Source organism: Solanum tuberosum, unplaced genomic scaffold (genome assembly GCF_000226075.1).
Source record: "Solanum tuberosum cultivar DM 1-3 516 R44 unplaced genomic scaffold, SolTub_3.0 scf00128, whole genome shotgun sequence".
NCBI lineage: Eukaryota > Viridiplantae > Streptophyta > Magnoliopsida > Solanales > Solanaceae > Solanum > Solanum tuberosum.
In genome coordinates, this window is record NW_006239053.1 from 92,051 (window position 1) to 119,286 (window position 27,236).

A 27,236-nucleotide genomic window follows, 5' to 3' on the forward strand; every position below is an offset into this window, starting at 1 on the left:
CAATTCTTTGTGGGACTGAAAATGTTATTGTCTCTTCCTTCTAGGCCAATATAGTGAATTTTAAAGCTTTATTGATAGTAAATTTAGTGATTGAAAGTTTAGTAATTTAAGTCATTCTAACTATTTTTCGTTTTGAATGGATTGTTGTCATTTTTTTCACATTTTAAATGAATTGTTTCTTTTATTTTTGTGTATGGTTAATAACCGAATAACCGAACCAAACCAAACCGAAACTGATAATCACCAAACCGATAAATGTATATTGTATTTGGTTTGGTTTGGTTTTGATAATTTTAAAACCGATTAAGTTGGTTTGGTTTTGATTTTGACTAATAACCGATCCAAACCAACCCGTGAACACCCCTACATGAAAGTAACAAATATATTGGATTATCATGTAAAGACAAAAAAAAAACGAAAGAAATATAAATAACTCTAAGAGTAAGAAATTAAAGTTTTTCTTTTAAAACTATGCGACTACAGGACTGTTATCAAATTAGTCCTTTTTCTACACTCTGATTTTTCCTTAATCCTTAGTATATTAGTACTAACTATGTGTTAGTAACACACAGATAACACCTTCATGAGGTTTTACCGTTTAAGTCACCTTATTAAGGTCCTTAATTATCCATTTCTTGGATTAATTAAAGTTTAGTAATTTATGCTGGCATATCTTCACTAGCTCCAAATTAAAGGGCCATAACTTCATATATAACAACGATAAATTGTTGATTAAAGTTTTTGTATGCTTTTAATTAATGAATATGACGAGCATGAATATTCGCATTTCAAATGATTAATTTTGGCCACAAATTAAATCACCTACTTATGGTCTAAGTTGCTTCATATCATATTATATAATATAATATATCCTGTCTTATCTTATCTTATTATTAAATCAATCAATTTATGTGGATATATACAGACGTGTACTTAAAGAACTCAGACGACAAACCTTAATTGCAAATTAGCTAAAACCATTTGGACATTTCTGATTGCACTTTAATAAATTGGGATGGACCCAACATATACATTTTTATATAATTTTACGAGGGGGCAACATCGAGGAAAATAATGATAACTCTATTATCATCATTAAAAATGAACTTTAACTTAATCATAAAATCTAGTTCACCATATAAGAATTGTCCAAGATTATATAAGGAATCTATGTGATATGGGACACTAACACACTTAAAGAACATACGAAAAATAAAGAGTTGTTTTTTAAGCTAGAAAAATTCAAAATAAATGTAATTTTATCATATATATATATATATATTGATTTTTAAAACATGGTATATAAATAAAATTTAATATTCAGTTAAATTCATAGAACTCGTCATAGATTTGGCTCAGTGTCTAATCATGGTGGACAATACTCAACTGAAAATGTGCGTATATGTTATCTTAGTAAAGGCCATTTAATTTGTCCTTTGTGATTTGAAATTTGGATGGCACAAAGTGTGAGAAATGAATAGTTGCAATTCCTTCCAACTATATTTTGTTTATTTTGCTTTTGATTAGATTTAAGATAAGTCCCTTATCATATTCGTCATTCTTCATTTTCCTTGACTATATACAGATGATACTAACGTGTCTTATACAAAACATCAACCACATTTTGTCACCTTCTCATCTTATTCTTCTAATTAATTAATTAATTAATATGCGACTACCTTTATATTGTCACTATACTCCTTTTTCATTTTTTGTGCTACAACACTGAAAAAGTTATATATTTGATTAAAATCATTAGTCATATATAAGCAAACTATACATTAGTTATATACAAGTATATATATCGTAAAAATTACACAAAACTTTTAGTTTTAAGAGCTAATTGCATTCTGTCCCTACTCTTTTACAAATTATAAAAATTTCTTAAAGTTTAAGGATTTCGGATACATCACTCAATGTCTCAATACATTGCGTCCCGATACTTTATCTTTGTTGATAGAAGACACACGTTTCTCGATATATCGCGTCCCGATACATTACCTTTGTTGATACAAGACACACATGTCCCGATACATTACCTTTGTGATACAAGACACACCTGTCCCAATACTCGCGTCCCTGATACATCGCGTAAGAGTGATGTATCTGAAAATAGAAGATAGAGTGAGGAAAATATGGATTTTGTAATTTCAAATGGTAGGAAATTTTAGAGAATATGATAAAATAAGTTATGTATTTAGATTAAAAAAAAATTATATTTATTTATCGACTATTATTTTGGGAGTGATGTAAGAATTCCTACAAACAACATTAGCAGTAGTTGGTTCTTGACTCTTGGACTATATACCAAGGCCTACCATTGTTGTTGAGTAGCTCTCGGCCCAATAAAGAGTGGGATTATTTGCACCGTATGGCCTTTTTTTTTGACACCACTCCTTAAAGTTTGTCCATGTTATAAGTCTAATACGCCAAATTTCGAAACTTCTAAAGTAATTTCAGGTGTATTTGAGGATCACATTGTAAAAACAAAAATTTTCGATGCGAATCCGAATTATTTGAATCATAAATTAAGTAGCACACAGCGAATAAAATTTTGGAAAACAGGGAAAAGAAATAAACAATGTTATTTTGAGAGCAGTAGAGATATTATTGGGCACGTTGCCGGTGCTATATAAAATTGTGTAGTAGTAAATGCTTTGATTAGTTTGGTCAACAACCCACGTGAAATTGGGTCTTTTGTGTCGACCAACACACGCACACATACCCCTCTAAATATATTTTATTTATTTTCTAATGAGAATGTGTGACTAAATATATCTGTTCATTATCTCAGAACCACTAAAAATAACAATAACAAAGTTAATTTTATACAAGAAAATCATATTAACAATATAATATAATAAGTAAAGAGAGAGTAAATATTTGTAACTTGGACGAATTCAGAAAATGTTGAAGCAATAAATAGGGTAGATATTGACACGTCAAATAATAGATTTTTCTTGTAAGGTTGACCAATCTACTCAAGATATCATTCGTACTGTCACTCTGATTGGTTTTATAATTTGTTTCATTTGAATACATTAATCCATATAAATAAAAAAGATACAGTTTTTATGTGGTAATATATGTATATATACACACTCTAATATATTTTGGCTGGTTCCACATTTCTTGTTATGTCGAGGATAATAAACAATTCCTAGTCAACACCCTTTGACGGGCTCTCAATTTATTCCCAAACTTTAAGTTGTGTCAAGTGTGAACGTTTGACCTTCCTTCTTTCACATCAGCCCCTTTTTCTAAAATGCCAAAAAATTCTTCAAGAAAATATACCTAATAAACCAAAAGAAGAGAAGAAAAAAAAAAAGAGACTAACAACATTTATATAGTTAAAAATGTGTTATAGTACGATGGAGAAACATACTAATTGGTTTTAAAAATGTGAAAGAATTGGTATCAATCACTTTAAGTATCAAGTATTATTGAAGGTGATCTTCTCCACTTTTTTGTAATAATATATTAGAAGAATTAATATAAATAACAGTTCACCTAACCGTTTAAGCTAAAGAAAGACTTTACATGACTAATTCATATATATCGATTAGAAAAAATTACAGTGAATTCGATGGATTATTTGTTTAAAGATCCCTATATGTACCTTTTAAAAAATACTCGCTCTTTGAAATGTGTGTTTGTTATAACGTCGTTTTGATCAACTAATTCCTTCAAAGACATTCTACCTTAATTTACGTTTTAAAAGGGCATTTCTAAATCGTCATGATTAATAATATTAATTCCGTTCATTTTTAATTGTCATAGTTTTCTTTTTTAGAGTCAAACTATGAAAACTTTGCCTAACATTTTACGATATATTTTTTCATCATATTGATATTGATGTGTAAAAAATTGCAATTTATAGTACTTTTCGTATAACTTTTGAATATCCAATTTTTTTGTTTAAAATATTGAATTAATGTAATCTAATTTAACTTAAAAAATTAGTCAAATTAATTTTTGAAAAATGTAACATGACAAATAAAAATGGACGGAGAGAGTACTTTATTGCTAGTCTAGGCATAATGCGCTCTTTGCTTTTCCTTTGCTTAAGCGAGGATTACTTATAAGCATTATAGATCAGATTGTATCTTCATAAAAAAATTATATTTCAATATATTGAAAATTTATGTACTCCAATATCTTTCTAATTTTGAAGGACAAATGGTTATGTAATTTTCAAATATGTAAATTCTATTTTAAAAACTTTTGCGATTTGTCAAAAGTGAAGTCAACACGTTGGCGATTTGTCATGGCGCATCCTATTTTTGAAAAACTCTGCTCCTTCCATTCACCGTCCACATTCTTCCAGCTAGACTCTCACACATCACCTTATAAACGTGAACCCCCGCCATTTACTCTTTAGTATAATTTTCAGTTTCCACAACTTTCACTGAATTCCAAGCTTTCAAATTTCAAATATCGAGGTTCCATTTCTTCTAAGTTTCTCAAATTAAGCGGTTGGGAAGAACTATGTCGAGGACGACGGAGCTCCAAATGCACAAGAAATGGAAAGGTAGAGAAACAAGCCCTGAACGTACCAAAGTTTGGACTGAACCTCCTAACCATAAGCTCAGAAAAGTACCCGTCGTTTACTATCTCTCCAGAAATGGCCAACTTGAGCATCCTCATTTCATGGAAGTGCCTCTTTCCTCCCCTGATGGTCTGTATCTCAGAGGTATGTAGAATTTCCATAGCTGAAGCAGATAATTAAAAAAGCGTGTGTTCATATGATTTCACATGTTTTGATTTTTGATATTTCATTCAGATGTTATCAACCGCTTGAATTGTCTTCGTGGAAAAGGCATGGCCTCTATGTACTCCTGGTCTGCTAAAAGGTAAATTGATTACTTTCCATTTTCTATTTTAATTTCTGCTGTACCTGTGTTTATCCATATGGAGCTGAAATGAATTTCTTACTTTTTTGGGAAATTCAGAAGCTATAGGAACGGATTCGTGTGGCACGATTTGACAGAGAATGATTTTATATACCCAGCACATGGTCAAGAGTATGTTCTGAAAGGATCAGAGCTTCTCGATAGCGCATTGCCTTCACAACCCGATGAAATCGCTTGTTCTAATTCTAGAAATCCGGTGCCGGAAATACAGAAAATGAGTGAAGATCGTGAGTTTCCTGCAGTGGCAAGGCGCCGGAACCAGTCCTGGAGTTCCTCCGATTTCCACGAGTACCTAGTTTACAAGGCCGAATCACCCGGCGAATTACTTGGAAGAATTGGAGCCGACGCTTCAACTCAAACAGAGGACAGGCGACGCCGGCGAAGAGGAATGCGAATCGTCGAAGAAGAAGAAGAAGAGTTGAGAGAAGACCGGACCATTGAACCGGACGATGTTGAACATAGTCCGAACCAGTCAACGGAGCTGAACAGAGGTGAAATTTCACCACCACTATCCGATTCAAGCTCTGAAACGCTAGAAACGTTGATGAAGGCGGACGGAAAAGTAATCTTACGGCCAGATACAATCAGCGAAGATCCAACGGCTAATACTCAATCAAGCGGAAAGAGTAAAGCAGCTTCCGTTTTGATGCAATTACTCTATTGCGGTTCAATGTCCTTCAAGCAATGCGGACCCGGTTATGGGAAGGAAAATGGATTTTCCTTGATTTCACAGTATAAAAGCCGTCTGCCACGTATCAGGTGTACCAATCAAGCGGTGAAGGATGTAGAGAGTCCAATGGTGGAATATCATGGAAGTGAAGAGAGAATTAAGCTGGAAGATAAGGAGTACTTCAGTGGGAGTTTAATAGAGATGAAGAAGAAGGAGAAATTTCCAGCTCTAAAGAGATCTTCTTCATACAGTGTAGAACGGTGAGTACTTTTACTGGTGAACTTTTTGTTGGTGCCTTCAACATTGTGTTATGTTTCTTCGTGTATACTCTATGGCTTAAATTGTTATGTTTTGTATCTAATCAAACATTAAGCTAACATACCTCTAAACAGTTTAGTGTAACAAGGATATTAGATTTGGATTGTGTTTGTGGAGTAACGTCAACATCCTGCCTATGGTAAGGCCTAGGTGATTGGCGGGGATAATTCAAGTTGAAGTTATGATGAATATACCATTTGTTTGATGGACTTGCTTGAAAACTACAGTTGAGTCACCTTTGCCAATAGGGGCGGATCTAGGGTACCGCTCGTCAAAAAATTAAACTATATATATATGGTCAAATTATTTTTATGTATATACATAGTGGATGTTGACCCCATGATTTTTTTTTTATGGTGTTTATTTCTTTATATTTTGAATCTCATTTAGTGAAAATCCCGACTATGACGCTGATTGCCAATGGCAAGGTTCATGCAATGGGCGAGTTACGAATGGTTCGGGTTATAGGACATGAAAACAGGGACATGTCACATGAGTAGAAAAACTTATCTTGGTATGATTATTTCTTTATAAGGAGTGGTAGGTGTATGAAGGTTCCTTGCCTTGGTAAATTAATCTGCAATCTGCAGTACAATTGACGTGAGGATCCAGCTATTCAATTGTTTTTCTTACAGAAAATGATAGGACTGAAATAGGTTCTGCAGTACTTTCTGGGACAATTGGGTATTTACTGTCCTCTACGTAAGCAAAACTAGAGCTTTTTATCAGTTTATTCACCATAACACGTCAATTAATTTACTCAATAGCTGGAAGGAAAACTGATAGTGTATGACAATATATTTTCACCAATTTATTAGACTTCCCCATCAACATAACTTCAGTCCGGCTAATATATATATCATGTCCTGCTTTCTTGACTGAAATCTACAAATGCTACAATACCAAGGTCTCTTGACTTTATATTTGCTTCCATATAAATTAATGTGGGGTTCCATAATTGACCGGTTTTCATCCGTTATGACGGGATAATTGATATGTGAATATTCTTGATTCATTTTCTTTGTTTGATAATGGTCTGCAGGAGTACAAAATTGGAGCTGACTGAGAAACAAAAAGAAGTGAAAACAAAATGTTATCTGCGAAAGCAAAAGAATCGATCGACCCGAGAGGATGGAAACAGTGATTTGTCTAATGCCTTGCAGTAGCATTTGCTATTATTTTTAGTAATACTAGCTAGTGATCAACATGGTAGCAAGATGAGTAGATGATAGTGGTTAAGCAGTAGATTAGGAAATAGTAGAAAAATTTGTGGAGACAATTGCTCCTGATCTCAGTTGTAGATGTTTGCGTGAATTTCAACAGTAAAAATAACTAAATTATCTGTATCAAGTGTTTGCATCAAACAAATGATGTGAGACATACTATTGAGCAATGATTAATATGTTTGTTGCACCAAATCAAGAGGAAATCTTGGAACAATGAGTTCAAACCATGGAAGTTGGAAGCAGTCAATAACCCTTGTATTATGGTAGAATATGTCCAAATCACATTCCTTGAAGTGCGGTTTTTTCACTGATCCTCTGCTAATGTAGAATGCTTTGTGTGCTCCAGATTATTTTCTTTTTGATGATACATTAAATCACTAAACCAAAATATATTGAGTTGATTTTAAAACTTTATACGACTAAGATAAATAACACCAGTACCTTAGGTCTCCAAATACTAAAGGGCCTCCTATATTATTATATGGAAAAATGATATGGTGTAGCCATTAGAAATTTGAAATCCCAAATCACTTTATTTTGAGTTGAAATGATGATTTTATATCGAATGTCTAAATGCAAGCTTAATCAATTATTATTAGATTATAGCAAAAGTAAATTCACATGAGATTGAGGAAGAAAGAGATGAACAGGCAAACCAAGATAATAGATCTAAAGTCTAAAGTAATATCTTATACCAAGGTTTCGTGGTGTAGTTGGTTATCACGTCAGTCTAACACACTGAAGGTCTCCGGTTCAAGTCCGGGCGAAGCCATTTTTGATATGTATTTTGTTTTTTGAAAGTTTTCCTTTATGTGCCATAAGTGTAGTGGTGCTGTCAGCATGGATGGTTGCAACTTGAGTTCTGCAATGACGATAGTAGAGGTAATGAACAGAAGGGATATGATTGTATTCAGGCAAATTCTGTCTCATCATAAATTGTTGAATCAAGAACCAAATCCTAATAGACATGATTCACCTATTAAAGAATAAAGAACAAAGTGTAAGAGAAATATAAAAACTGGAAAAATCAATGGAAAGAAAAGACAAACTACTCACCAGATAACAGGGAGAAAAGAGTTGATGATCAATGAGAATCCAAGAAAAAGAAAATGGGTTAAATTATAGCAGAGGAGAAATGCCCAAAACTGAAATTATATTCATTCTTGATTCTTGAATACTACTAGTTGAGAAGAGCTCTGTTTTGAAATCGCTCTGAAAAATTTCTAACCTTTTACTAGGGATGAATTTTATTTTATTTTTATATTTCCCTTTTACGAAATTATTATTTTCTTACCCTCCAAAACTATTTTCTCCATCTGGAAAAATATTGTCCTTATATTAAGAAATACTTCATTAGCTCTTAAAAGGGTTACAAAGAGAGTGCTTCCTCACCAGCTCAAATGATTGGTTGATAATTTTTTAGACAATTTATTCATCATTCTCATTAATTATTTTTTTTCTTAATATTAATTCACAAAATTATTTATTAATTCATTAATTCACGGATCATTAATTAATTAACTCGGGAAATTAATTTAAAATTTGCAGAAAATATACGGAAAGGACGTGTTCTGTGATACCCCAACTTAAGATTAAAAGTCGCACATCAGCAAAACACAAGAGAGATGTGGAGAATATAAGTAAGCAGACCTTACCAACTAGTGACGCGTTTTAAAGACGTGCGAGCCTAGGCCAGAGCGGACAATATCCCTAGTGGACTGGGCAGTTACATGTTCCTTCCGAACAAACATCTCCTCTCCCAAACGACACCATGCATGTTCTGAACAGGTGAATTCACACCTATTTAATCCATATTGTTGGCTATAAATAGAAAGGGTTATCTAGCTTTTCAACATCAAACCATTTAATCCATATAGTTGGCTATAAATAGAAAAGGTTATCTAGCTGTTCCACATCAAATTTTCTTTTTCTTTTGCATACATGTGTTGAAGATGACGGAAGCTTATGATTAGAACATGACTAATGAAGCTGATTGACGAGTTTACTGAAGAGTTTGAGTCACACTAGAATTAGACTACTTATATCGATTAGGCTGCTATTTATTGTACTAGCTGAAGTCGACTAGGATTACATTAAGACTCTATAATTCTCTCCCTAATGTGTCGGAGCTTTGCAAACAAACAGAAGCTCCAACCCATATTACTGTTGTATGGGAAGTAATAACAATATGTAGTGTAATCCAAAAACCAAAAAAAAAAAAAAAAAACAGAATATCACACAGTTATGAATTAATACTTTGCAAACAGAAGCTGCACCTTAACATTAACATGAATCCTCAACTATGAGGTCCACTATATATATAAGAACAACAATTGTGCATATCTACATTGCAACCTGAAGTAATACCATATGTAGTGCAATCTCAAAACAGAAATGGAAAACAGAATATCACACAAAAATTAGTCATCCACAAACTAAAGTTCAGTAGCAAAATCTAAGGAAGTAACTTATACTCAAATGCTTGAAAGATGACTTGTATCAAGAAATTTAAAACAAACTAAGCACCATATACAGTCTCAAATTGGTTTATTCAACCTGAAGTAATTCAATATGTAGTAGTGTAATCTCAAAACAGAAATGCAAAACAGAATATCACACAATTATGAATTATAGCATTTTGTATAAGCAGAATATCAGCATGAGTCCGCTATCAATGTCTGCATTTTCATCAATATTATCTATTCCATCAGCCACTTGATCTATATCTTTGGTCGTTTCATTGGCGAGCCTCCATCTTGATCAACATTTTGCTCATTACCAGGTTCTTGACCAACATTTTGCTCATTACCGCCGCCATCTTGACCAACATTTTGCTCATTACTGCTTCCATGTTCATCAGCATTTTGCTCATTACCGCCTCCATCTTGACCAACATTTAGCTCATTACTGCCTCCATGTTGATCAGTATTTTGCTCATTACCACCTCCATCTTGACCAACATTTAGCTCATTACTGCCTCCATGTTCATCAGCATTTTTCTCATTACTGCCTCCATCTTGACCAACATTTTGCTTATTACCGCCTCCATGTTGATCAGCATTTTGCTCATTACCGCCTCCTACAACTTGATCAACAGTATGGTCAGTACCTAGATAAGCATTTAGCCTGATAAGATGCATCATGTAATCAGGAATATTGTCATCATAATCTTCATCTGAGCCTCCATCTTGATCTGCATTTTCCTCATTAGCTTGGAAAAATTGGTTCTCAGGAATTAAACGAACCAACGGTAGATGATTCGAATAAGTAAGCTTGTCCCTGCCACAGAATACTCATTTGTATTAACCCTTATAAGTCATAATGCTTATGTGTAAGTGTAATTAGAAACTTACAATCTCATACAGAATCTTCCTTCTTTAATATACACGTTCTCTCGGGGGACTCCAGTCTGGAGAAATAAAAAATTCAGTATTTTTTTTAAAGAAAAGCAACAAAATGTTCTTGTTGATGATCTTTAATATCAGTATCTTACAATCATCCACCCGATCATCTTTTCACATTTGCTACAGTAAGTTTTGGCTGTGCTAGTTATACATTCTGTTTGACTATAAATCACGTTGTTTTGTACACGAACATTAAACCTGCATATATAAATGAGCATTAGACCGCAGAAAAAAGTATATACATATCTCAAGTTGCTGATACTTACACCCAATTAAAGAGCCCTAGTTCTTCTGATTGACTCTGCAAAATGTACAAGACAAGAAAATGAACTATAACAGAGTAGTGCTTAATTAATCAGAATTCATGATACGAAATATTGAAATCATTAGCAATTTCATGAAATAATTCTTCCTAAACAAAGAAATTATATTTGAATCGTTACCAGCCGAACATAATCTTTGAACCATGCAATATGCGCTCTGCACCGAACATTAGGACAGTGGATGCTACTATTAGAAGGGAGCGCATGAGTGTTGTGATCAAGGAGACTGTATCTAAACATTGTTGAATGAAGAAGCAGCAACTCAGAGACGAAAAATGCAGAAGAATGAATTTTATGGAAATGACAAGAGAGAATGTTCATATATATGTATATTCACTTCTTGATTCTTGAATTTACAGTTAATTCTCAATCTATTTTCCCTCCAAAACTATTTTCTTTTTAATTTCTGACATATTCATATTTTATTTGGATCAAAACTGTATAGAGGATAAAAAACCAATTATGTTTCCTTTTTTTAATCTCAAATTCCAACCCGTTTTGAGACTCTTTATTTGCATTGATTTAATATATATTCCATTATCTATTTTATATCTTTTAGAATTTATCTATCTATTAGTAATTTCTTATTAAATTTTTTGTTGAGTTGATTTTCAAATTGTGGTTATAAAACTCAAATTACAATATATTAAAATTATTGAGATTTAGTGGGTCAAATTGGGCGGGTCAAGACCCAACTCATTTTTAAGCCCATTTATGCCCAACCCATTTGAGTCCAAAGTAAACTTGGGTGGGTCAAAACCAAACTTAATTTATATTTCAACTCATTTTAGTATCTCCAATTTCAACTCAATCCGCTCATTTGACATCTCTAGTTCGAACAATGGAAGCAATCACTAACCCTTGTATTATAGTAGAAGGTCTATATTACATTCCTTGAAGTGCGGTCCTTCCACTGACCCTACTAACGTAGAATGCTTTGTGCTTCAGACTATTCTTTTTTTACTCCTATTACATCAAATCACTTAACCAAAATATATTGAGTTAATTTGGTGTAAACACCTGATACAACTAAGACAAATAAAACCAGTACCTTAGGTCTCCAAATACTAAAGCCCCTCCTATATTATTATATGAAAAAATGAGATGGTGTAGCCATTAAAAATTAAAAATTCCAAATCATGCTTTTCGAAAAATTTGAGATTTGAACCATGATTCAAAATCACATTTAAATTTTGAGTTGAAATGATGACTTTATATCGAATGTCTAAACACAAGTTGAATCAATTACTTTTAGATTATAGCAAAAGTAAATTCACCTGAGATTGAGTAATAGAGATGACTTCTTAAGTAACTTATATTGGTTTGCCTGATGTATGTTGATACCAAATTTTGGTATGATATTTTTTTAAGTTAATACTTTTAAAATTTGCATGTTGATACCAAGTTTGCCTGATGTGTGTTGATATTAAAAAAATATGTATGTTTCTTCGTATTTTTTTGTGATTGTAATTTATTTTCTGTCACTTCAAAATTTATTGAAAACAGTTGCATTGATACATTAAATTCATTTAATTAATTTCATACCTGTAACATATTCATCTAACATGGACTTTCGGACTTGTTTTACTCATTTCATTTCTCCATTCAATTTCCTTTAATTAAGTTTTTCTCCTATTTAGTTCTTTAGTTATAGCATTGTTAATTCTTTTAGTTATTTCTAATTATTTCCATCTTTCATCATTGCATCAGTTAGCTTAACCTGGAAGGCTTTCAAATTGCCAAAACAACATGGGATAGAACGGGATAATTAAGTTGATATCTGAAAGGCTACAGATTTTTACAGAAAATCTATTCAAGTTTAGCCAATGTTGTATCACAGCTTCAGTAAGAGTTAAAGAGAGAATTATTTTCATATTGTGTAATAAGCTTATAGTTATAGTGACGATTTCATAAACATTTTTCAATTTTGGTATAATAGAAATACCATTTATCATCTGTTAGCTTATTACATTTGTTGATAGAGGCTTCTAGAATGTCACAAGTCTCTCAAATTATCCGTAACTATTACTGCTAGATGCATACGGAAACTATCTTACTATTAAGAGATGCTTAGAAATTAGAATTCTTCTCAATCTTGGTTGTAATTTTGTCTTTTTATTATTTGTTGCTCATTACATTTCATTTTAATTATGATTTATAGTACTTGACATAACTCTACTACACATTCATGCAAACAGGACTACAAGATTTGTATTAGCTTTTAGGCGTTTTCAACACACGTATAATCATCCCTCTTGACAAAAGGAATCGTACAGAATTCAGAAGGTTACACATTTGCAAATATATTAAACAGAAAGCACAAATCCAAATTAGTATCATATGAGCACTGGCACTTAAGTTAGCATATACTTAAGCAGATGACCACTGGCATTCACACTTCTGTGTGGCTTTCAAAAATTAGTCATCCACAAACTAAAGTTCAGTAGCAAAATCTAAGGAAATATCAGTAATCAAGTAGTAACTTTTGACCAGTCGATTATACTCAAATGCTCGACAGATGACTTGTATCAAGAAATTAAAAACAAACTAAGTACCATATATAGAATGGTACTCTCAAATTGGTTTATTCCAACCTGAAGTTATTCCATATGTAGTACAATCTCAAAACAGAAATGGAAAACAGAATATCACACAATTATGAATTATAGCATTTTGTATAAGCAGAATATCAGAATGAGTAGGCTATCAATGTCTGCATTTTCATTAATTTTATCTATTCCATCAGCCACTTGATTTAAATATAAATTATCTCTTGATTTTCTAAACTAAAGAACTTTTTAGTATAGTGACAAGTATGTCTTAAAAACGTTTTTTCCTCTTGCTTATTCCAGCTATTTTCTCTTGAAAGTTTCAACAGAATCCAAGTTGAGATGAGCTCTGTTTTGATCTTAACTAATGCAGATGTTTGTTGCATTAAATCAAATACTGTCAAGCAAAGTCTAAGGAAATATCAGTAATCCATTAGTACTTTTAAGTTTTAACCAGTTGATTATACTCAAAAATGCTTGACAGATGACTTGTATCGAGAAATTTAAACCAAACTAAGCAGCATATAGAGAACAGTAGTACCCGAGCTCAAACATGTAAAGAGTTCAGTATCAATTGGTTTATTCCAACCTGAAGTAATACCATATGTAGTGCAATCTCAAAACAGAATATCACACAATTATGAATTATAGCATTTTGTATAAGTAGAATATCAGAATGAGTAGGCTATCAATGTCTGCATTTTCATCAATATTATCTATTCCATCAGCCACTTGATCTATCCCTTTTGTTCAGATTTTTTGATGTCCAAACTATAGGGACATCAAGTCCATATTGCTATTCTTGGATCTAGAAAATGGTGCTCTTGGTGAAATAATTTCTTAATGTCTTACTGCATATGGATGTCACTTTTAGACGCTAGAATGTTCCCAATCTGCCATGTTTTGTAATGTGTTGGAAATTTTGGTTTTGATATTTGTTGCTTCACTCAGACTGCCTCCTTTTGTCAATGAAATGGCTTTAGCTTGGAGAGTCGACTAATGGTAATCACATAAAACTCAACAATGAAAAATCTGGTTGGAGTAGATGACAAATATTTATAAGAATGAAATTCCTATGTTTGAAAGAGCAGGAACAAGCAGATGGAAACTGGCACATTTCCTTTGCTTCTATTGAAATTGTCCAAGAAAATATATAGTGATTGAATGGTGTTTATTGGTGGATCTTCTGTTTTCCTCTCCAAATCAAAGAAAAAAACTGTGCTTTCTTGAATTAAATACACTTTCTCTTATTTATACACATACAATGAAATTAGATCTTGACTTAAAATTTTCCTTTTTCTATTATCATTTTTCTTGACAGTCTTAAATTTTTTGTTTCTTGTGTAACTAGAGAATCTAGCATTTCGATTATAGTAATGAATCCTTTGTTTACAAATTCAAGATATCGGGACATAATATCTACTCTTTTAACAAGTATGTATACAGTCTGAGAAAAAATATGTACATGTGGATGAATATATAATTTTAAATTTGCAACTGAGGATTTTATACTGGCTACAAATTTTATATAGTAATAGGGGACAAACGTGCAACGCACGTTCCTATATATATATATATTTTATAGTGTGTAGAGAGAGGCCTTTACCAAACTTACCACCCATATCCCTCCATTGAAACAAATAGTCATTCGCATTTTAATTAGATTTCACTGTCAAGCAACTACACTAGTTGAAACAAAGACTATTAAAAGATTGTAGTCAAGAAATTAAAAGATAAACATATACTCTATAGAGAAGGGAAGCACTCGAGCTCAAACATGTCAAATGTCAATTGTTTTTCTCCAAAATCAATATGTACTGTAATCCATAAACCAAAAAAAAAAAAAAAAAAAAAAGGAAGTAGGCTATGCATTTTTCATCAATAGTTGATTCAAATGTTTGCATTTAGATCAATATTGCCCATTCCCTCAACAATATCTACATCTTGATTAGGAACTTGTCCATTAATGCCTCCATTTTCATCCTGATTAGCATTTTCCTCATTAGTGCCTAAATCTTGTTCATTAGCGTCTCCATCTTGATCAACATTTTGCTTATTAGAGCCTAAATCTTATTCATTAGGAACCAGTTCATTAGCGCCTCCATTTTGATCATGATCCTGTTCTTCATCTGCACCTCCATCTTGATCATTAGGAGCCTGTTCATTATTGCCTCCAAAGAGTAAATCCAACAACAGTACATTGTTCCAGCAAATAATCTCGTTCCTGCAACAAAATACTCAGTTTGAATTAACACCTTACAAGTCATTCCATCTATGTACATGAACAGACGGTTTCAATCTGCAAATTCGTAATTAGAAACTTACAATCTCATGATGAATCCTCCTACTATATGACTCCTAGACGGTTGGGAGATTGCAATCTGGAGAAATCATAAATTCAGTAATTTAAGAGGGAAAGAAAAAGAGCAACAAAATCGTCTTGTTATCATGAAACTCAAATGATCTTTAATATTACTAGTATCTTACAATTTTCCACCCGAGCAGGTTTCTACATTGGACACAGTAAGTCTCGGCTAGGGTCATGTCATCTATTCCTCGATGATATTGCTCGTCCTCTGCTACTTCAACACTAAACCTGCATATATGCCTTATTAGACGATAAATAAAATCACAAGATGTTAAAATTGCATGATACTTACACTGTAGTAAACAACCCTGCAGGCACACTACCAAGAATCTGTAGAGCCGGAAAGTAATCCTGGATGGTTGCAACTCGAGTTCTGCAACGACGACAGTGGAGGTAATGAACAAAAGGGATATGATTGTATTCAGATAAATTCTGTCTCATCACAAATTGTTGAGTCAAGAACCAAATCCTAATAGACATGTTTGACCTATTACAGAATAAAGAACAAAGTGTAAGAGAAATATAAAAGCTGGAAAAATCAATGAAAAGAAAAGACAAACTACACACCAAAGATGGAGTTGGTGATCAACGAGAATCCAAGAAAACGAAAAAATGGGTGAAAATTATAACAGAGGAGAAGTGCCCAAAACTGAAATTATATTAATTCTTGATTCTTGAATTCTAGTTGAGAAGAGCTCTGTTTTGAAATGACTTCACCAGCTCTGTTTTTAAATCGCTCTGGAAATTTTCTAACCTTTTACTAGGGGGATAATTTTTAAGCAATAGTTATGAATACTTTTGACAACAAATTTCATCAAATAAGCAGTATGTGAAAAATTAATGACAATCCATCAAACAGGGACAGTGCAAAACTTGAGTTTTTCTCTTTTCTTAGGATCTATTTGGCCATAGATATTGCCAGACGCCCAAAAATGTTTGAGAAAAAACTTGACAAATACTGTTTGGTCACATACTTGTCATTAATTGATAAATATTTTTAATAAAAAAAATCAAATTCTCAAATACTAGAAAGAAAAAAAAAACTAATATTTGTGCAAAATTTTATTATTTGGAAACTTTTAGAAATAAGACACAGTACGCTCTAATATTCTTTGGACCACAATCTTATTGAAATACACTAAACACTCTGACAAATAGGGTAACTTACAAAATTCCACTAGTTTAGGACCTAATTATTCAGATACACACGCTAGTTTGCAATATTACAAATCTTAACAGATTTTAGTGTATCCAAATACGTCAAAATACATGTATCTCAAGATACATAAGGTCAAAATTATGTGTGATTTGTTCTATATACATTGTATCCTCGATTGAAACAAATAAAATCCTACTCAACTATAAGGGATTTATGCCTATTTTTCAAAATCAAGCATTTTTAAATTTCCCATACTAGTGAAGCAACTACACTTGTTGAAACAAAGACAATTGCACAGCAGTTGCAGTGACTTTTAAGCAGTAGATTGTAGTCAAAAGACAAACTAATTAGCAGCATATAGAGAAGGGAAGTACTCGATCTCAAACATGTCAATTGCTTTTCTCCAAAATCAATATGTAGTGAAATCCAAAAACCAAAACAAGAAAGCAGAATATCACACAGTTATGAATTAATACTCGTACAATATGAACGCTATTGTAATAAGCTGGTTCTGCATCATGAGTGCCCTATCTGCATTTTCATCAATAGTTGATTCAAGTGCTTGCATTTAGATCAATATTGCCCAGCCCCTCAACGATAGCTACATCTTGATTAAGAACTTGTTCATTAATGCCTCCATTTCCATCCAGATCAGCATTTTGCTCATTAGACCCTAAATCTTGTTCATTAGCGTTTCCATCTTGATCAACATTTTGCTCATTAGCGCTTGAATCTTGTTCATTAGCGTTTCCATCTTGTTCTTCATCTGCACCTCCATCTTGATCATTAGGAGCCTGTTCATTATTGCCTCCATTGAGAAAATCAAACAACGTTACATTGTTCCAGCTAATAACCGCGTCCCTGCCACAAAATACTCATTTGAATTAACACCTTACAAGTCATACCATAGATATACATGTACAGACGTCTCAATCTGCAATTTCATAATTAGAAACTTACAATCTCAAGATGGATCCTCCTACTCTATAAACACTAGACGGTTGGGAGACAGCAATCTGGAGAAATCATAAGTTCAGTAATTTAAGAGGGAATAAAAAGAGCAACAAATCCTTCTTGTTATCATGAAACTCAAATGATCTTTAATATTACTAGTATCTTACAATTTTCCACATGAGAAGGTTTCCACATTGGACACAGTAAGTCACGGCTACGGTCAAGTTCATGCCATGTATTACTCCATGTTGTGGCTCGTTCTCTTCTACTTCAACCCTAAACCTGCATATATACACTTGAGCAATAATCCGTAGAGCCGGAATGTAATAGATGATTGCAACATGAGCTCCGCAACCACAACAGTAGAAGTAATGAACAGAAGGGATATGATTGTATTCAGGCAAATTCTGTCCCATCCTAATAGCCATGTTTGACCTATTAGAGAATGAAGAAGAAAGTGTTAGAGAAATATAAAAGCTGGAAATATCAATGGAAAGAAAAGACAAACTACTCACCAAAGATGGAGTTGGTGATCAACGAGAATCCAAGAAAACGAAAAATGGATGAAAATTAAAACAGAGGAGGATTGCTCAAAACTGAAATTATATTAATTCTTGATTCTGATTGTAGTTGAGAAGAGCTCTGTTTTGAAATGGCTTCTTCAGCTCTGTTTTCAAATCGCTCTGAAAATTTTCTAACCTTTTACTAGGGAGAAAAGAGTTGATGATCAATGAGAATTCAAGAAAAAGAAAATGGGTGAAAATTATATCAGAGGAGAAATGCCTAAAACTGAAATTATATTTATTCTTGATTCTTGAATACTATTTGAGAAGAGCTCTGTTTTGAAATCGCTCTGAAATTTTTTTAACCGTTTACCAGGGATAAATTTTATTTTATTTTTCCCTTTTACGAAATTATAATTTTTTTACCCTCCAAAACTATTTTCTCCTTCATTGATTCAATAGAGGATAAATATTGTCATTATATTAAGAAATACTTCCATTAGCTTTTAAAAGAGAGAGCTCCCTCACCCATTCAAATGATTGGTTGATAATTTTTTAGACAAAATTTATTCATCTTTCTCATTAATTAATTTTTTTCTTAATATTAATTCATAAAATTATTAATTAATTAACTCGCGAAATTAATTTAAAATTTGCAGAAAATTTATGGAAAGGACATGTTTTCTGTGACACTCTCAGCTTAAAATTAGAAGTCTCACATCGGCAAAATACGGGAGAGATATTGGGTATATCAGTAAGCAGACATTACCAACTAGTGACGCGTTTTAAAGTCGTGCGGGGCCTAGGCCCAGAGCGGACAATATCACTAGTAGGTTGGGCCGTTACATGTTCCTTGTTTTGAACATGTGAATTCACACCTATTTAATCCATATCATTGACTATAAATAGAAAGGGTTATCTAGCTATTTAACTTCAAATTTTCTTTTTCTTTTGCATACATGTTCTTACAAACAAAGTTGGGTCTTGTGTGATTTCGGTGTTGATTTTTGAGTTTGCTAAAGTTATTGAAGTTTGAGATACCGCTACTTCTTTAACTATATATGTTTTATCCTATGAGGAAATAATCCACGAAATCGGGAAGGGAATAAATTCCTTAAGGGTTCATAGTGAATTTAGTATTTTCTGTTTTCCAGCTTTTTTTGTTTATTCCTCTGGTATTTCAGTTGAACACAGTTACCACTTACCATCAATCATGTCAGTCTAACACACTGAAGGTCTCTGGTTCGAGTTCGGGCGAAACCATTTTCCTTAACTATGTTTTTTTTTAGGGAAAAAGATCTGAAAAATACTCCAACTTTGGCCGAAATTGCTGTTACGATACCAAATTTTCTGGAGGACCTTTTACCCTGCACTATTTAATAGTGTATTTTAAAGGTATATATGTGCCCACGTGGACACATTACTATTTAAAATGATGCAATATTTATGATATCCACGTAGACACATATATACCTTTAAAATACACTATTAAATAGTGCAGGGTAAAAGGTCCTCCAGAAAATTTGGTATCGTAACAGCAATTTCGGCCAAAGTTGGAGTATTTTTCAGATCTTTTTCCCTAAAAAAAAACATAGTTAAGGAAAATGGTTTCGCCCGAACTCGAACCAGAGACCTTAAGTTTTCGTTTTTGTGCCAAACTGTACTTGGATATACAGCAACATTACATAATCATCCCTCTTGAGTTCATTTGGAGACATTTCCAGAGTCTGTAATTAGCGCCTTCAGTTGGACAAGTCTAACACAAAGAGTAGTTAAAGTTTGAGGATAATTTCTTAGCCAAACAAGACAGAAGCTGCAACTTAACATTAACTATTAAGCAAAGGAAATATGCACTGTCACTTTAGTTAGATATAGCAATTACTATTAAGCAAAATCTATGGAAATAAGCAACTACGCTTGTTGAAACAAAGACAATTGTACAGCAAGTGCAGTGACTTTTAACCAGTAGATTACAAGAAATTAAAAGATAAACTTATAATTAGCAGCATATAGAGAAGGGAAGTACTCGAGCTCAAACATGTCAAATGTCAATTGCTTTTCTCCAAAATCAATAGTAGTGTAATCCAAAAACCAAAAAATGAAAGCAGAATATCACACAGTTATGAATTAATACTCGTATCATATGAACTCTATTGTAATAAGCTGGTTCTGCACTATGGATGTCTGCATTTCCATCAATAGTTGATTCAAATGTTTGCATTTAGATCAATATTGCCCAGTCCCTCAACGATATCTACGTCTTGATTAGGAACTTGGTCATTAATGCCTCCATTTCCATCCAGATCAGCATTTTGCTCATTAGACCCTAAATCTTGTTCGTTAGCGTCTCCATCTTGATCAACATTTTGCTCATTAGCGCCTAAATCTTGTTCATTAGCATCTCCATTTTGATCAGCATTTTGCTCATTAGAGCCTAAATCTTGCTCATTAGGAACCTGCTCATTAGCGCCTCCATTTTGATCATGATCCTGTTCTTCATCTGCACCTCCATCTTGATCATTAGGAGCCTGTTCATTATTGCCTTCAAGGAGTAAATCAAGCAACGTTACATTGTTCCAGAAAACAAGCCTGTTCTTGCCGTAAAATACTCATTTGAATTAACACCTTACAAGTCATACCACATATATCCGTGTACAAAGAGTCTCAATCTGCAAATTCATAATTAGAAACTTACAATATCATGACGAATCTTCCTACTGTATGACTACTAGACAGTTGGGGGACTGTAATCTGGAGAAATCATAAATTCGGTAATTTAAGAGGGAAAAAAAAGAGCAACAAAATCGTCTTGTTATCATGAAACTCAAATGATCTTTAATATTACTAGTATCTTACAATTTTCCACCCGAGCAGGTTTCTACATTGGACACAGTAAGTATCGGCTACAGTCATGCCATCTATTACTCGATAGTCCTCTGCTACTTGAACACTAAACCTGCATATGTGCCTTATTAGACGATAAATAAAATCACAAGATGTTGAAATTGCATGATACTTACACTGTAGTAAACAACCCTGCAGGCACTCTAGCAAGAATCTCTAGATTCGGAAAGTAATCCTGGATGATTGCAACTCGAGTTGTGCAACTACGACAGTGGAGGTAATGAACAAAATGGATATGATTGTATTCAGGAAAATTCTGTCTCATCACAAATTGTTGAATCAAGAACCAAATCCTAATAGACATGATTCACCTAATAAAGAATAAAGAAGAAAGTGTAAGAGAAATATAAAAGCTGGAAAGAAAAGACAAACTACCCACCAAAGAGGAGAATTGCTCAAAACTGAAATTATATTAATTCTTGATTCTGATTGTAGTTGAGAAGAGCTCTGTTTTGAAATGGCTTCTTCAGCTCTGTTTCAAATCGCTCTGAAAAATTTCTAACCTTAGTAGGGATAAATTTATTTAATAAATTTTGAAATGACTTCATCATTCTAATTAATCATTTTTTTAAAATATTAATTCACAAAATTATTTATTAATTAATTAATTCACGGATTATTAATTAATTAATTCGTGAAATTAATTTTAAATTTGCGGAATGTTTACGGGAAGGACATACATGTAAAAAGTTCAGTGTCAATTGGTTATTCCAACCTGAAGTAATACAATATGTAGTGTAATCTCAAAACAGAAATGAAAAACAGAATATCACACAATTATGAATTATAGCATTTTGTATAAGCAGAATATCAGAATGAGTAGGCTATCAATGTCTGCGTTTTCATCAATATTGTCAATATTACCTGCGTTTTTAATTTGTTTCAACAGATTAAAACAAACTAAGCACCATATACAGAACAGTTAATATCAAACATGTAAAATGTGCAGTGTCAATTGGTTTATTCCAACCTGAAGTAATACAATATGTAGTGTAATCTCAAAACAGAAATGAAAAACAGAATATCACACAATTATGAATTATAGCAATGTATAAGCACAATATCAGAATGAGTAGCCTATCAATCTCTGCATTTTCATCAATATTATCTATTCCATCAGCCAGTTGATCTTATCTTCCTCTGTTTCATTGGCCGGCCTCCATCTTGATCATTAGGACCCTGTTCATTACCGCCTCCATCTTGATCATCATTTTGCTCATTAGCGCCTAAATCGTGTTCATTAGGAGCCTGTTGATTATCCCTTCTATCTGGATCATGATTCTGTTCATCACCGCCTCCATCTTGATCATCATTTTGCTCATTATCGCCTAAATCTTGTTCATTAGGAACCTCTTGATCACCGCCTCCATCTTGATCAACACTTTGCTCATTAGCACCTAAATCTTGCTCAATAGGAACCTGTTGATCACCACCTCTATCTTGATAATCTTGTTCATTAGGAATCTGTGGATCGCTGCCTCCATCTTGATCAACATTTTGCTCATTAGTGCCTAAATCTCGTTCATTAGGAACCTGTTGATGACCACCTCTATCTTGATCAGCATTTTGCTCATTAGCGCCTAAATCTTGTTCATGAGGAACCTGTTGATCACCGTCTCCATCTTGATATTCCTGTTCAATAGGAACCTGTTGATTACCGCCTACATCTTGATCAACATTTTGCTCTTCAAAACTAAGCATGTCACTGCCACAATAGACTCATTTGTATCAACCCTTACAAGTCATACCGCTTATGTGTATACTTTCAATTTGCAAATTGTTATTAGAAACTTACAATCTCAAACGGAATGTTCCTTCCTTAACATACAAGCTCTGTTGGATGACTTCAATCTGGAGAAATAAAAACTTCAGTATTCAGAAAAAAAAAAAAGCAACAAAATCTTCATGTTCATGAAAACAAATTGCTCTTTAATATTAGTATCTTACGAATTTCCACCCAAGCATCCTTCCACATTGGACACAGTAAGTATTGGCTAGGGTATTTGCATCTTGTTGGTGATGATTATTCACGTCGTCTGATACTTCAACATTAAACCTGCATATATAAAGGTTTGTAACATACATATGTCAAGTTGCTGAAATGATATGTAATATCAAATTGCATGAAATCATGAGACTTACACCCTATCAAAGATCCCTACTGACGACATCTGCAAAATGTACATAATAAGTTGATTATGTGCTTTGTCAAGAAATATAACAGAGTACTGAGTTTAAGCATTGAATCTAAAATATTGAAATCAGTAGAAAATTCATCAAAATGGTTTGGTGTACAATTTAGAAAAGAATAATTCCATACAGTAACAAAGACATCCTCGATGAATGCAACTCGAGTTCTGCACCCACCACAATAGATGGAATCACAATCATCTGGGATTTCCTCCATTCTTCCACTACAAAATTGCGTTGAAGAAAAATATTGATGTAGAATAGAAAGGGAATGACAAGAGAATGCTGATATATATATATATATATATATAGAAAGGCCACTTCTTGATTCTTGAATTTACCGTTAATTCAGAAAGGAGTATTACCAAAGAAAAGAGGGAAATTTGAACCCCAATTAAACAATTTATTTTATTTTTCCCATTAAGAAGATTCTTCAATTTACCCTCCGATTGATACATTTTTAAATTTCTGATACTAGTTTATTTACATTTTAGCTTAAGCATAAACATATATAATGCACCGACTTAAATACTGTTGCATTTCGTTTTCTTTATCTTTTCCTTTACTTGCGAGAAATTCAGTTGTGTTTCAGTTTTGCTTGAAGAAAGAGCAAGTGTATTTCAATTTCAAAAATTAGAGGTGACAAAATTAATTGATGAAAAATGACCCGCCCATTTATTGGCTCAGCCCATCAAAAATTGAGTTAATATGTAGCTCTATTTATTAGTGAATTCTGGTTGGCATAGCTCATTACAGAATAACAATATCGTTTTACATCGTGATGAAGGAATAAACAGAGAACAGAATTAAAAGATAAACTAAGCAGCATATAGAGAATGGAAGTACATCAGTGTCAATTGGTTTATTCCAACCTGAAGTAATACAATATGTAGTGTAATCTCAAAACAGAATATGGCACAATTATGAATTATAGCATTTTGTATAAGCAGAATATCAGAATGAGTAGCCTATCAATGTCTGCATTTTCATCTATTCCATCAGCCAGTTGATCTTATCTTCCTTCATTTAATTGGCGGGCCTCCATCTTGATCACTAGGACCCTGTTCATTAGCGCCTCCATCTTGATCAGAATTTTGCTCATTAGCGCCTCCATCTTGATCAGCATTTTGCTCATTAGCGCCCACATCTTGTTCATGGTTCAGTTCATTACCGCCTCCACCTTGATAAGCATTTTTGTTGATGAAATGCGTCAAGAAATTACGAACATTGAACCGAATAACCCCCACATCTTCTTCATGATTCAGTTCATTGCTGCCTCCACCTTGATCAACATTTTGCTCATTAGCGCCCACTTCATGTTCATTAATGTCTCCATCTTGATCAACATTTTCCTCATTCATGTCTCCATCTTGATCAACATTTTCCTCATTCGTGGCTCCATCTTGATCAGCATTTTCCTCATAAGTGTGTAAATCTTGTACCTTCTTTATATGAAGCAACGGTACATCATTCCATAAACAAAGCTTTTTCCTGCCACAAAATAGTCATACTTCATATAACGTGTACAGACAGTCTCAATTCGCAAATTTGTAATTAGAAACTTACAATATCATTAGGAATTTTCCTTCCCTAATAAGACTGTTCTGCGGGGTTACTTCAATCTGGAGAAATTAAAAAATTCAGTATTTTTTTTAAAAAAAGCAACAAAATCTTCTTGTTCATGAAAACAAATTGCTTCGTATCTTACATATTTCCACCCGAGTGTCACTCCACATTGGACACAGTTAGCCTTTGCTACGGCAGTTCCTAATAGTCGTTGATGATTTTTCACGTTGTCTCGTACAACAACATTAAACCTGCATATATACATATATATGCGTTAAACTGCAGAAAAAAGTGTATGCATATCTCAAGTTTCTGAAATCATGATGAGACTTACACCCTATGAAAGAGCCCTTTTGGCCACTGCAAAATGTACAAGAAAATGAGCATAATAAGTTCAAGAACAGAGTACTGAGAATTAAGCAGCATTGAATCTAAAAAATTGAAATCAGTAGGAAATAGAAGAATTCAGAAAAAATAATATTTGAATCCTTACCAATCGGATATAATCGTGGGTGCGTGCCACTTGATTTCCGCACCTACGACAGTGAATGGTATGATAAAGAGGGATAACATCCTGGAGTTGAACTGAATAGCATTTCATAATTGTTGAATGAAGAAGCACTGCTCAAAATGAAAAATAATGCAGAAGAATGAATTTGATGGAATGACAAGAGAGAATGTTGATATATATATATATATAGAAAAGTCATTTCTTGATTCTTGAATTTACCGTTAATTCTCAATCCATTTTCCCTCCAAAAGTATTAAAGTCATATTTATATTTTATTTTGCATCCTTACACACATATGCACCGACTTAAAATTGTACAGAGGATAAAGCCAATAATGTTTCCTTTCCCCTCTTTCATTTGTATCCTAATAATGTTATTTTTGTGTGAATTTCGACGGTAAAAATAAATAAATTATTTATATCCAATGTTTGCATCAAATGACGTATTATTTAATTATGATTAATTAACATATGTTTGTTGCACTATATCAAGACGAAATCTTAGAGCAATGAATTTGAACCATGGAAAAAGTCACGTCTAACTCTTGTATTAAGATAGAATGTCTAAATCACATTCTTTATAGTGCGGTCTTTCCAATGGCCCTGCTAATGTAACATATTGCTTTCTGCTCCAGACTACTTCTTTTTTAATATTACATAGAATCACTTAACCAAAATATATTAGGCCGACTTGATGTAAGCACATGATACAACTAAGACAAATAAAATCAGTACCTTAGGTCTCCGAATACTAAAACTCCTCCTATATTATTATATGGAAAAATGATATAACGTAGCTCTATTAGAAATTCCACATCATACTTTTTGAAGAATTTAAGATTTAAAATTATGATTTCAAATCACACATTTAATTATTGAGTTGAAATGATCAATTAATATCAAATGTTTAAAGGCGAGCATAACCAATTACTCATGTAAGATATGTAAAGACTTAAGGGGCTGTTTGGTACAATGATTAATAACATAGAAATTAGTAATGCAGGAATTAGTAATGTATAGATTAATAATGTACAGTTTATTTTTTATTAAGTGTTTGATTCATTGTTTCTCACCTAATTTTGTATTGGATTAAAACTCTACAAAAAACTTCTTTTCAATTATACCCTTGAATTACTATGAGATATTCTATTTTATATAATTAGGTCAAGGTAGATAATTGTAATACAATATTTTTTTTGTGACCTTCTAACTAGTTAGGAAAAGAACAAAATCGTCATGTTTGCTATCTTCTCACTTGAATTATTTGAGGGTAAATAATTATCATCTTGATAAATTAATCACTCACAAAACAACTCACATTTCAAATATTGTATTGAATTTATTTATCAACAAACAACTCTCTCTAAATAATAAAATTTGTAAGCTAAATTATTTATATAAATTTACTAGTACAAATATAAAATATTAAAAAAAAAAAAAAATGATTAAAAGAATTTGTGGGGTATATTTGTCTTCACATAAATGAATCTCATGATATTAAATCCTATGTATTACTAATACCACCAAATTAAATGTATTAGTGATACATCCTATAATATTATGAACTAAATATTATACCATACCCAGAGTTATATCTATCAGCAAGGTTTCGTGGTGTAGTTGGTTATCACGTCAGTCTAACACACTGAAGGTCTCCGGTTCGAGTCCGGGCGAAGCCA

At 32.8% G+C, this 27,236-nt stretch overlaps 2 protein-coding genes and 2 non-coding genes across 4 annotated transcripts; 3 read left to right on the top strand and 1 right to left on the bottom strand.

Moving 5' to 3' along the window:
• The first annotated feature begins 4,315 nt into the window (after positions 1-4,315).
• Positions 4,316-7,374, top strand: LOC102588152 (protein UPSTREAM OF FLC-like). Its single transcript, XM_006350686.2, has 4 exons — positions 4,316-4,693; positions 4,784-4,853; positions 4,953-5,843; positions 6,944-7,374. The coding sequence occupies exons 1-4, from the start codon at positions 4,489-4,491 to the stop codon at positions 7,065-7,067; spliced, it is 1,290 nt and encodes a 429-aa protein (XP_006350748.1). The 5' UTR covers positions 4,316-4,488; the 3' UTR covers positions 7,068-7,374.
• Positions 7,375-7,825: 451 nt separating this feature from the next.
• On the top strand, positions 7,826-7,899 carry TRNAV-AAC (transfer RNA valine (anticodon AAC)). The gene has a single exon. It is a non-coding gene; the product is annotated as a tRNA-Val (tRNA).
• A 9,510-nt stretch (positions 7,900-17,409) lies between these two features.
• Positions 17,410-18,596, bottom strand: LOC102588479 (uncharacterized). Its single transcript, XM_006350687.2, has 4 exons — positions 18,400-18,596; positions 18,052-18,319; positions 17,891-17,946; positions 17,410-17,791 (listed from the first exon to the last, which is right to left on the bottom strand). The coding sequence occupies exons 2-4, from the start codon at positions 18,310-18,312 to the stop codon at positions 17,485-17,487; spliced, it is 624 nt and encodes a 207-aa protein (XP_006350749.1). The 5' UTR covers positions 18,313-18,319; positions 18,400-18,596; the 3' UTR covers positions 17,410-17,484.
• Positions 18,597-27,162: 8,566 nt separating this feature from the next.
• Positions 27,163-27,236, top strand: TRNAV-AAC (transfer RNA valine (anticodon AAC)). The gene has a single exon. It is a non-coding gene; the product is annotated as a tRNA-Val (tRNA).

Bases quoted from the DNA above. Each gene is read 5' to 3' on its own strand.
- LOC102588152 (XM_006350686.2), top strand. From the start codon at position 4,489: ATGTCGAGGACGACGGAGCTCCAAATGCACAAGAAATGGAAAGGTAGA. The intron at 4,694-4,783 runs GTATGTAGAATT...TATTTCATTCAG, and splicing joins TGATGGTCTGTATCTCAGAG to ATGTTATCAACCGCTTGAAT. The intron at 4,854-4,952 runs GTAAATTGATTA...TGGGAAATTCAG, and splicing joins TACTCCTGGTCTGCTAAAAG to AAGCTATAGGAACGGATTCG.
- LOC102588479 (XM_006350687.2), bottom strand. From the start codon at position 18,312: ATGGCTATTAGGATGGGACAGAATTTGCCTGAATACAATCATATCCCT. The intron at 17,947-18,051 runs GTAAGATACTAG...TGATTTCTCCAG, and splicing joins ACCTTCTCATGTGGAAAATT to ATTGCTGTCTCCCAACCGTC. The intron at 17,792-17,890 runs GTAAGTTTCTAA...ATTTTGTGGCAG, and splicing joins GGAGGATCCATCTTGAGATT to GGACGCGGTTATTAGCTGGA.